Source organism: Eutrema salsugineum, unplaced genomic scaffold (assembly GCF_000478725.1).
Source record: "Eutrema salsugineum unplaced genomic scaffold, Eutsalg1_0 scaffold_113, whole genome shotgun sequence".
In the NCBI taxonomy this organism is placed as follows: Eukaryota; Viridiplantae; Streptophyta; class Magnoliopsida; order Brassicales; family Brassicaceae; genus Eutrema; species Eutrema salsugineum.
The window spans coordinates 1,329-12,353 of NW_006256899.1; the positions used below are offsets into that span (position 1 = coordinate 1,329).

Consider the following 11,025-nt stretch of genomic DNA (forward strand, 5'->3'; position numbering starts at 1 on the left):
TACTGAAACAAGAATAACTGAATAAGAATCTATATCCATTGTTAATGCTTACATCACTCATACAGTGACTAACCTTGGGAAATAAGCAATAGAAACCCTCCTATGCTTAGAACTGAAAGGTAACCATAAGTATGAAGAAGAATCATGTTTTTCTAAGTAAATTTTGTTAAGGATCATGCATCACTAAAATACGGCCATGTTTTTCTAAGTATGAAGAAGAATTTTATTTTTCTTAAAAGTTGCTATTATTTGTGTTGCCAACGGTTTGCCAAAACACCAAATGGAAGTTATCTTCAAATTTTGAATACATATGAAAGTTATCTTCTCCCACTTTTTGTCTGAACTGAACAACGACCGTATCTCTTGCTTCCTCTCCTTTTTTTCTCTGATATACACAAATGGTCATTAAGGTTGCATATAGCAACATGACCAACAGTGTTAACTAATGTCTTCAGATTAATTTCAAAAAGTTTCAGTGTAAAGATCAAAAGACACTATACTGTATGTCTTTTTGAATTGTAGACGTGGCTTAACCAATGAAATGAACCATCTACGTATGTTGGGTACACTACTTGAGAACGAGAAGCAGAAGCAGTCACGTTCCTCCAAGTGTTCGTTTTGAAAGAGAAAACCTCACATGTAGTTATGTACTCTAGTCTCTAGAAATTCGTACTAGGTTTAGGATCTACATATTTGTATAAATACCTTACCTTGTGAATCAATAAGATACAGAGCATCGCAACTCTTAAATACATTAATAAAAATATGTCGTAGAAAAGTAAATAAGAACGATTTGAAAACCGATTCTCTCAACGTCAATGTATTTACACAAACTTTGGTGAGTGGGTTACAATTATGACATTTACTCTGGAAAAAGAGGATATTCGGGTCATGAGATCTCTGACTACTCAGATGTCTTTCTGTAAATTTAGATACATCTCGTAATGACTTAGTCTTATTGATTCACATACAATATACATATAGATCAAACTTAATCCATAGACTCTAAACCGACTTTAATCCTTATCCCAATAGAATTAGGATCTTATCTAACCACGCTTGATATTTAGATCTTTACATTTTGAAAATTATCCCCAATGCCTTCCTTAAAATATTGAGACATAATCGATAATTCCAATTCTTTTGATACAAAAGTGAATTTAATAAGAGATTTAAACGGAAGCTTTGCTAGAATCTCTTCGACGAGATGGTGAGGTAATACTATAGTTGGAGTTGTTTTTCCCTCTGCCTCTCTCTCCCACGCCCCAAGTTTAGGTTTAGGGCTTCCTCTCTTTGGATCCTCCATTGGTATCGTCTTGTACATGTGTTTGTGATGCGACTGGTGAGCATTCTTTTTATATATAACTTCTGATTTTATTAGAAAAGACAAGATTTTTTTCTTTTTTCGACGTATTAGAAAATAGTAAAGACAATACATAGTCAATGTGTAGTGCCTGGAGGAACATACGTCATATATGGAATGTTAAAGGAAAAAATTTGGAACGTTATCTTCTATGCATAAAGTTTGTAAGATGTTCCAAGCAACTAATACTATGACATTTTTAATTAGTTTTTTTGTATTCTTAAGTGGATTCATTGATAAAACAGAAAAATATTACATACTATGCTAAAGTTTTACCTGATATAAATTGTGGTTATGCTTTTTAAAAAAAAAAACAGGTAGAATATTTCCTATTTGTTTTGGAAGATTTCAATTAATTTTTGTTTCTTTTTGGAAGATATTCATTCAAAATATTTAATTGAAAATATTAAATATTAAATCTGAAAAAAATAAATTTTAGGAGAAGATATTAAAAAAAAAATTCTCAAAACTTTCAAATTCTAATCAACCAAATCCCCAATTAATTTAAATGCCAAAATACAATTAATTTAAATTTAAATCTTAGTTTAGATAAAATTTTGGAAGTTTCAATTAATTTTCAAGTATTTTTTGGAAGCTTTCCTATCAAAATATTTAACCGAAGATAACATTAAACTCTGAAATTTTCAATTTCTTCAAAAAATTATTAAATAGAAATTCTCAAATAAAATTCTAGTGAAATCCTCTGAAAATCTTATTTCAAGTAAAAATTCATGTTCAATTAATTGTACTTTAAATAACTGGGACTTTTTTCAGTGGAATTAGAAAAGTTTGAATATTTGGATTTCTTCATAAAAGGAAAATTTACTAAAGGGCTGAAACCGATGAAGTAAAACTGAACATACGTATACTTGTATGTACGTACCCTCTGTTCAGAAATATTTGATGTTTTAGGAGGTTTTTTTTGTTCAGAATTATTTGATGTTTTCACTTTTCAATGTAAAATTTAATGAATTTTTATTGTTTTTGACCATTTATATTTTGCGATTGTTTTTTTATTGGCTGAATGATATTTAAATGAATTATAAATGATATTTTTAATGTAGAAAAAATAAAAATTAAATGCATTCTTAATCAAAAACCTTAAACATCAAATAATTCTGAATAGAGGGAATATCTTTTATTATTTATTGTAATTCATTATTTCTTATTATTACAACACAAGCTCCCACTCTTTGAAAACCTTTACAATAAAAGCCTTTAAAAATTCCATACACGTATCTCATATCACTATCTGAACTGTCTTCAATGATATTAGTCGAAATTGACTCCGTACTTAGGCTGCTGATTCGGAAGAAAAAGTCCGAAGAACTTCTCAGACTCATCAGGACCCTTTTGATTCTCATCGAACATAGCGAATATATAAGTCTCTATAGCCTTCCTTGGCCTCCTCGGAGAACCACTCTTCACAGTTTGTATCAAGTTGTTCACATAAGTTCTCGCATTATCCACACTCGTCGCGGGTCCTCCGGCGGTCGGCCAACCGCTCTCCGACACAACGATCTCCACCAATCCGCCTCCCGTTTTCTCCAATGCTGCGTAAACAGTGTCTAGTTGTGCGTGGAAGAGGTTTCGGTACGAGAATTGCCCGTCGTTGACAACAGTAGACGGTGTAAGCAGAGCGTAGTCTAAATGGATGTCTCTCATGTTGTTAATGTGACTGAAATAAGGGTATATATTCACGAGCAGAGGAGATTGCTTGCTTGCCAAGAAAGCTATCACCGGCGCGATAAAGTTCCTAAATTCCGGTGTGAACGCACCGTTCGAAGGCGGGAAACCTGTAATGCCTTTGGTGTCTATCGCTGTGGAGACTTTGATCCCTAGACCTGACACTGCTCTCTCGATGTTCTGCATCGCAGGGAGGACATACCTAGCGCGTGTGTCTGATGGTTGAACCTCGTTCCCGACAGAAATGTAGCGGAATCTGACACCGTTTGCATAGTTTCTGACGTTGTCTTGGACCCATTTGTCGGCTCCTGCTTGGCTGGAGGCGACAGTCTGGAGATCTGTGTTGGGAACATCGAGGATAAGCTCGATGTTGGAGCCACGAAGAGCGGCGAGAGTCTCTTGGTTTGGGTCGTAAATTCTCATCCTCCGGATGTTCCTCTGCCGGAAAAGTGATACCACGTCTGACGCACGTGGCAGGTTGTTTCCATTTCTCCCGTAGCATACTCCAATTTGTCCAGCTTCATTTTTCATATTAAGAATCGTTAGTAACAAGAATCAAAGAGATTAATATGATATGATCAATAGGTTAAAAAAAGATGATTGAACCTGCCGTGTCGAAGAAGGAAGCCATTAGGAAGCTGAGAAGAAGCAGTAACAGTGGTAGTGAGGCTAAGAAACTCGATTCATTAGACATCTTCATGAAGTAACAATTAAAGATGATGTTATGCTTTTTTATGCTTAGATATTTAAAATTCGTAGCACTTTGCTGCCTAATTTATAGAGTGAATCGGTGATACAAGTCAATGAAAATGAAACAAAGTCATCGCGTCATAGCATCACTAGTTTTGGAATGTTATACATTAAATCACCGTTCATGAATATCTCACTGCTTTGAAAAGTCTTTAAGCCTGAGTTTTCCTCTATACATGTAGGGCTAAAATATTTTTGGACCCTTTAAAAATCTAGTCTTCTTGTTTTGGTTTCTTGCTTAACAATTTATTTTAGAGCCTCTTTGTATAATTTTCTTTGGTAGATTTTGTTATGCGTATGGATTTTTTCAACTTTTCTTTTGATTATTTTTCTCGAATTTGATTTTTAAAATAAATGTCTTGAATTATGGGATATGGAATTGAACCGAGTTGTCTCACTTCATGTCTCCAGCCGGCTTTGCATGTAGTTTTCAATAGGGCCTAACTAGCTAGACACGAAATCATTACTAGCTTGACCAAGACGAACCCTCCACCGCCTCATCAAAGTCAAATACTCAAATCTCAAGTACTAAAATTTTCAATCAACGAATTCAATTTAAAAAAAAAAAGAATTTAAATGAATATATATAACCCCTTTCTCAAAAAAATTAAAATAAATGAATAGCCCGGATCTAGCTATCTGATCCAAGATTATAATCTTTATATTATAATCAAAAGAATTGTGAGTTAGTAATCTTGTAAACCAAAAGCAGTAATGAATTATGTTAACCATCAAAGATTTTAGACATCGAATATCTAAAATATTCCGAAATAATGGATCCCTAATACACGTCCCCTCGATACAAAGTCTAAGATTTAATGCGATGAGGACTTGCATTTTGGAATCATGGTATAAGCCGTTAATCACACGTTCGGTCGTGGACCATTGACTTGTATCCTTATTAGGTCATTACTCATTCAAGAAAGTAGCCATCGTCAATTTCTTGTTAGATGACTTCCGTTAGTAGTAGTTCTTGAAATCATCAACGGGCACCTTAAATCACGTTTTAGTTAAACGCTACACTCTAGAAACCAAATTTTTTCTATCTGCGAATCATTCTAAAGAAGAAAGGAAAAAATACGGCATTTCTCTATGTACTTTAAGGTAATCATCGTAACAAATTACAATGGATCCCGTTTCAAAAAAAAAAATTACAATGGGTATAATCATCGGATTTTCTATCATCAATTTTGTCACGGATTTCATACATTAGAGTTCATAGCCAATTTTTCATACGTATCATATATACATTGTATATATCCTCATACTATTATGTCGTAGGTACCTCATAGTAGCCTAGAAAATTAGTGCAAAATATTATGAAGAAATTAATTAGTATAAAACTCACACCACAAACTAAGATTAAGTTCGGTGTTTATGTAGTGATCATAATAGCTAAAGAAATTTCTTGTCGATTTCAAACGACAAAATAGACGCCGTGTTGATAGTGGTTTTCCTTAGGTTGTGGTACGTCTAATGTTTCATCTCGATGTGAAACTTTTTTTTGTTTTGTTTTACTATTAACGAAATAATTCACATATAATTGTAGAATTTTAAACAACTAAAAGAAAACAAGTGAAAATCATATATCATCGTGGATTTTTTTTTTTCTGTAAAAACTTTTTTTTTTTGGCATTTGGTCCATAATTTTTCAACAGACAGAAAACTGTAATTTTATTAGAATAGTCTTCTCTCCTCCTCATTACTTGATAAAATTTAAGAACTTGAAAAAATCACCTCTTTTGCGTCATGCACATTTTTTATTTACCACTATTTGTGGGTAGTTGGGGGTACGTATAGCACATACATAATAAACGTAGAGTCGTAGAGACTCAGGCTATGACAGTTATATTCCTTACGATGATCATTGATCATAATTAACAACATAAACATTAAAATAATCACAGTTTCGATCGAGTTACAAATAATAGCCTCATTATTCATGACAAATCTCTCCAACTTTATTCCTTGTATCTATATATTATCAAAATAGAAATTATAGCATTCCCTCGATGACATATTGGTTTGGCTCAACCAAAGTTAACCTCGTACTTAGGCTGCTTGTTCGGATGAAATAATCCCCAAAACTTCTCAACATCAGGAGGAGTAGGCTTCTTATTCTCATCATACATCGCAAATAAATAAGTCTCGATTTCTTTCCCTGGTCTCTTCGGTGTCCCATTCTTCACATGATTAATCAAATTATTGCTATAAATCCTCGCATTCTCCAGATTTGTCTCGGTTCCTCCTTCCGTTGGCCATCCAGTCTCCGACACGACAACATCCAACGATTCACCACCAGATCTCTCTAGAGCCGAATGCACCGCATCGAGCATCGCATCGAATAGGTTCTGGTAAGATCTTGGAGGGTCTGAGACGGTTCCTGGAGAAGCCGTGAAGAGAGCGTAATCGAGTCGGATTTGGTCTGGATTGCCCGCGTAGCTGAAGTAAGTGTAGAGGTTTAAGTGTAAAGGAGATTTCTTGTTTACCAAGAAACGTATGATTGGTTCCATGAGCACCATTACTTCTCCTTTAAACGAACCTTTCGAAGGTGGGTAAGACTCTCCGAGCACTCCCATGTCTATCGCTGTTGATACCTATTAAGAATCAAGCATTTACAACAAAAACGTAATGTTTCAAACGCAATAAAGATACATGCATGCTACCAAATTTCGTATAAAATAAAAAGACAATTTAGCGGTTCCATTGTTTCATTTCAAACGCACTTACGTTTTCAAAACAAGATTTACAATTAGAAAATAAATATTTCTTTGATTATTAGATAATTTTGCTATATGTGAACAAAAATAAAATTAACGAATTGGTGACCAGGAAAAAAAAAATATTTTGCAAAATATTTTGCGAATTGTAAACTAAAGTAAAAATTAATTAAATGGTGAGCAGAAGAGAAAACTTATAATTTAAAATGCCAAAAGTTTTGGTGGTAATACCTTAATACGACCGCCGAGTCCGGATCCTAATACCGCCCGGTCAATATTTTCCATGGCAGGCACTAGAAATTGTGAGTAAGAGTCAAAGATCTTCACTTCGTTCCCAACAGATACGTAACGGAACTTGACGTCATCCACGTAGTTGTTGACGTTGTTTTGGACCCACGTGTCAGCTTCAGATTGGCTAGAGGCTATGCGTTGTAGGTCCTGGTTAGGGAGGCCCAACATGACTTCGATGTCGGAGCCACGTAAGGCGGCAAGAACGTCGTGGTCCGGACTGTAAAGCCTAACTCGCCGGATGTTTTTCTGTTTGAAGAGCTCAATGGTTTCTGCCGGCGACGGGAGATTGTCACCGTATCTTCCGTAGCAAACGCCAACTTGTTGTCCAGCTGTTAAATAATAAATAATAAGAATCCAATAACCAACATATTAATACCTTATCAGATATCGCATAATTTTCTATCCTAAAAAATCTATATATTTCATCAGAGAAAATGTTACTAAAATTAATTTTTGCTAATAGTAAGAAGACATATATCATTTCGATTGAATTTTTGGTTTACTAAATGTTTTAAACTTACTATGAACCAATAATATAGATAGTTATATTGAATTTTCAATATTTTTTAGTTTTACTTTTAATTGAAAATAACTAATAGTAAATTAGCGACTTGGTCTGATTTTTTATTTTTCTCAACATAGTCTGCTAACTCTATGGTAGCGTAATATTATAATATATAAGTTATATTTTCTACATACAGAACGAAATCAAGAGAAATTGATGACCTGCGGTATGTGAATTGACGAAGAACAGACCGAGAAGAATGGTTAACGACGCCAAGAAACGGAGATCCATGGCTGGTACCCTGGGATATATTTGAGCTAGCGACTGATGAATTAGGAAGTCAATATCGTTTATTGTAATTACGTTGATCTTGTACATATACACACACAATATTAATGTTAAAAGAAAAAAATTAGAGAAATAATATCGAAATGTACCCAAATGGGCGAATGGGAATATGGATATATAACGAATAAGAAATAAGTAAAATAAAGAGTGTTGACTGTATCTCTTAATAGTAAATACAATGGAATCAGTCTATCAGATATGGTATCTAACACATAAGAGACTGCGAGAAAGACATTTGTCTCTTCATAAGTCCACTAGGTGCAACTTGCAAGTCAAGCAACGAGTGGAATTTATTAGGGCTTAGAAATGTTGAAATCAAGTAGGGAATAGGTGCTACATGGACTTCTGATTGGAAAAACCCAACTGAAAAATTTCTGCTGAATTAAATAAGAAAAATAAAATAAAGGGAGCTCTAATAAAATTAAAATTTTCAACCATTGAACGAACCATCGTGAATTGGTTAATCGAACAGAACGATACGACATGAAAAGTGTAGACTTTTAAACTTAATTATGTCGACGCGGACTAAGGAAAAAGACATTTTCAATCAGATCGATTACAATATTATTTGGGTGTGTGCATGATATGTAAGAAGGTTCTTTAAATTCGGTTGGTCGTTGCGGTTATTCTTTCCTCGTCGTCACGGCAGCGCAGCGCTTAATGACGATCCACCGGAAAAAGTAGAAAGAAAAGACTTTTGTTGTCGTGACTCGTGAGTCTTGTGGCCGTGTACCTTAATGTTTGTTGAACATTAAAATGTGAGGAAAAGTCTTTCATTTTTGGTTCCGGTCTTCACGTCGCCAATAGATGTGTGAATCTCCCAACTAACATGCTAATTAATTAATTTAGTGTACATTTAAGTTTATTTTTATATTTGTTTTAGTTCTATTTGTGAGTGTTTTCTTAAGCCATCATGAGAAAACATACATTAGTAAATGTGAAAATTCGGATAGATGCACAGTTGTAAGTTGTAACATACATCTTGTTCTTAAACTATATAAAAATTTGAACATCTAAACTGATATCTCGAAGTATACAAAAAAAAGGTACAAATATAAAGTTAGCCAGCCAATCTCAATTTGCATACTTTGACGTAAACAACCTCCAACGTCCTTCGTTATCAACTATCCAACGTCCTTCGTTATCAACTAATGCCACTGGACTTGACATAACGAATGTACCTTTAAATTTAGTTTAAGTGAGCTCGAATTAGTCTCAGATTCTTTGTTGAGCTTATTCGTTTAATGAATGGGAAACACCGAGAGGAAAAATTAAACCGGAATCCGAATCCAGCTCAAACTAAAACAGTATTAAATTGATGATACTAAGAAACAAACCAAAATATCCTAACAAAATAAATCCAAACGATAATTAATTTTATCGCACCACATTTTGACCCATCAATTTTAAAAACCGAACGAACAATTAAGATTGTCCGATAACATCGTCTTCTTAGCATCTTCATAGTATGTCAATGTTTGAAATCTAGAATCGCAATACTTTTTTGGGATGACCTGTGAAACAATTATCAGAAGCTTAGATCTCTATACACTAATTGATTATGACATTAACAGAAATAAGTTTGAGGTTTACTTACCTTTACTATTTCAACTTTTTCTGATATTAGACAAGTATCTAGAGAAGTTATCTTAAGTGCTCCATAAATATTCATACATTTTGGTGTTGAAATTATCAAAAAATTGTTTGTGCACTATTTATGAAAATACTCCCTCTGTTCAGAATTATTTGATGTTTTAGAAGATTTTTTTTGTTCAGAATTATTTGATGTTCTCACTTTTCAATGCAAAATTTAATGAATTTTTATAGTTTTTGACCTTTTATATTCTGCAGATTGTATTCTTATTGGCTGAATGATATTTAAATGAATTATAAATAATATTTTTAGTATAAAAAAAATAAAAATTAAATGAATCCTTAAACTGTGTGCAAAAACCTTAAACATCAAATAATTCTGAACAGAGGGAGTAATGTTTTTCGTTAAGAAACCATAATTTACATATCATGGAACATATATTTTTTATGAAACATTCATCTTTTTATTATATTTAAACAAAAAAAACCAGAACAAAAAAAACTACAAAATGATATATTTTTTAATCAACACTAAATTTTAAGATGTAACCATGTAACGTAGATCTTTAACAAAAACAAAAAAGAAGATATAACATAGATATTAAATAATTATGATTTTTTTAGATAGTATGAATCAAGAATTGATAAACATACATGAAAATTCAGTATGCATTTTTTTAACCAGTGTTAAAATATAACTAAAAGACTAATGAGTAAGCCAATTTCTCAATTTGCATACTTTGTAAGAGTATCAATTAGTACCACTGGATTTTCAACGAAATAAGCTCAATAAAGAACTTGATATTAAATCCGAGCCACTTAAAAGCTAAACTGAAATCGAATCCTAAACCAACTAAACCGAAGAATCAAAATTCACCAAAATAATTTAAATGGATTCGTTTTTACATCTACCAAAACTCGAAAATGAACCGAAATCTATATCTAAACCGTGTCAATTTGATGATACTAAGACATAAACCGATAACCTAAATCCAAACCATAATCAATTATATAAAATGCACGTAATTTCTCGCACATTTTGACCGATCGATTTTCAAAAGTCAAAACCGAACAGACGGTTAAGCTTGTCCGATCAAGAAGTCCATAACGCCGGCTGAATCAAAACATCAACCACTCCCTCTCGTGCTGACCACAACATCACCGATGATACATCAGGTTTTCTCTACTATTATAGGAATTGATCCGGATGTTAATCAGTTAGGGTATCCAGAACTTTCTAGTATTCTATTACGCAAGGTGGATTTGCCTATCTTCAACGGTACATTACCGTTTGGTTAGATTGCTAGAGCTGAGAGGTTTTTCAGATTGCGTGATTATGCTGATGAACAGAAATTGGATTTAATCTCCTCCTAGATTAAGTTGGTTTAACTGGAAATTAGCACAAGAGTTGTTTGCAGACTGGAATGACTTTAAACAAAACTTCTGGGCTCGTTTTGGGGATCCCGTGGATGAAGAACCAAGAAAGATATTGTGTTGTATTCGACAAACGGGTTCAATCAAGGATTATGTGATAGAATTTGACGATAAACCGAAATCAAATCGAATCCTAAACCAATCCGAGCCCACTTTAACGATAAACCGAAATCGAATCCTAAACCAACTAAACCGAAGAATCAAAATTCACAGATAATTTAAATGGATTCGTTTTTTACATCTACCAAAATTCGAAAATGAATTGCGAGAAAATGAACCGAAATCCATTTTCCAAACCGTATCAATTTAATGACACTAAAGACATAAACCGAAGA

The 11,025-nt window shown here is 33.4% G+C and overlaps 2 protein-coding genes across 2 annotated transcripts; both read right to left on the reverse strand.

Annotated features, from left to right (window-relative positions):
* Positions 1-2,476: 2,476 nt before the first annotated feature.
* Positions 2,477-3,791, reverse strand: LOC18025791 (probable glucan endo-1,3-beta-glucosidase BG3). Its single transcript, XM_006408970.2, has 2 exons — positions 3,656-3,791; positions 2,477-3,567 (listed from the first exon to the last, which is right to left on the reverse strand). Exons 1-2 carry the CDS (start codon positions 3,747-3,749, stop codon positions 2,636-2,638), a joined length of 1,026 nt encoding a protein of 341 aa, XP_006409033.1. The 5' UTR covers positions 3,750-3,791; the 3' UTR covers positions 2,477-2,635.
* A 1,875-nt stretch (positions 3,792-5,666) lies between these two features.
* On the reverse strand, positions 5,667-7,981 carry LOC18025790 (probable glucan endo-1,3-beta-glucosidase BG1). Its single transcript, XM_006408971.2, has 3 exons — positions 7,537-7,981; positions 6,751-7,139; positions 5,667-6,396 (listed from the first exon to the last, which is right to left on the reverse strand). Exons 1-3 carry the CDS (start codon positions 7,691-7,693, stop codon positions 5,830-5,832), a joined length of 1,113 nt encoding a protein of 370 aa, XP_006409034.1. The 5' UTR covers positions 7,694-7,981; the 3' UTR covers positions 5,667-5,829.
* Positions 7,982-11,025: the final 3,044 nt, after the last annotated feature.

Excerpts from the sequence above, each read along its gene's own strand:
- LOC18025790 (XM_006408971.2), bottom strand. The coding sequence starts at position 7,693 with ATGTACAAGATCAACGTAATTACAATAAACGATATTGACTTCCTAATT. Across the intron at positions 7,140-7,536 it reads CGTCAATTCACATACCGCAG|CTGGACAACAAGTTGGCGTT; the intron begins GTCATCAATTTC and ends ATTATTTAACAG. Across the intron at positions 6,397-6,750 it reads GACTCGGCGGTCGTATTAAG|GTATCAACAGCGATAGACAT; the intron begins GTATTACCACCA and ends GATTCTTAATAG.
- LOC18025791 (XM_006408970.2), bottom strand. The coding sequence starts at position 3,749 with ATGAAGATGTCTAATGAATCGAGTTTCTTAGCCTCACTACCACTGTTA. Across the intron at positions 3,568-3,655 it reads TTCCTTCTTCGACACGGCAG|CTGGACAAATTGGAGTATGC; the intron begins GTTCAATCATCT and ends TGAAAAATGAAG.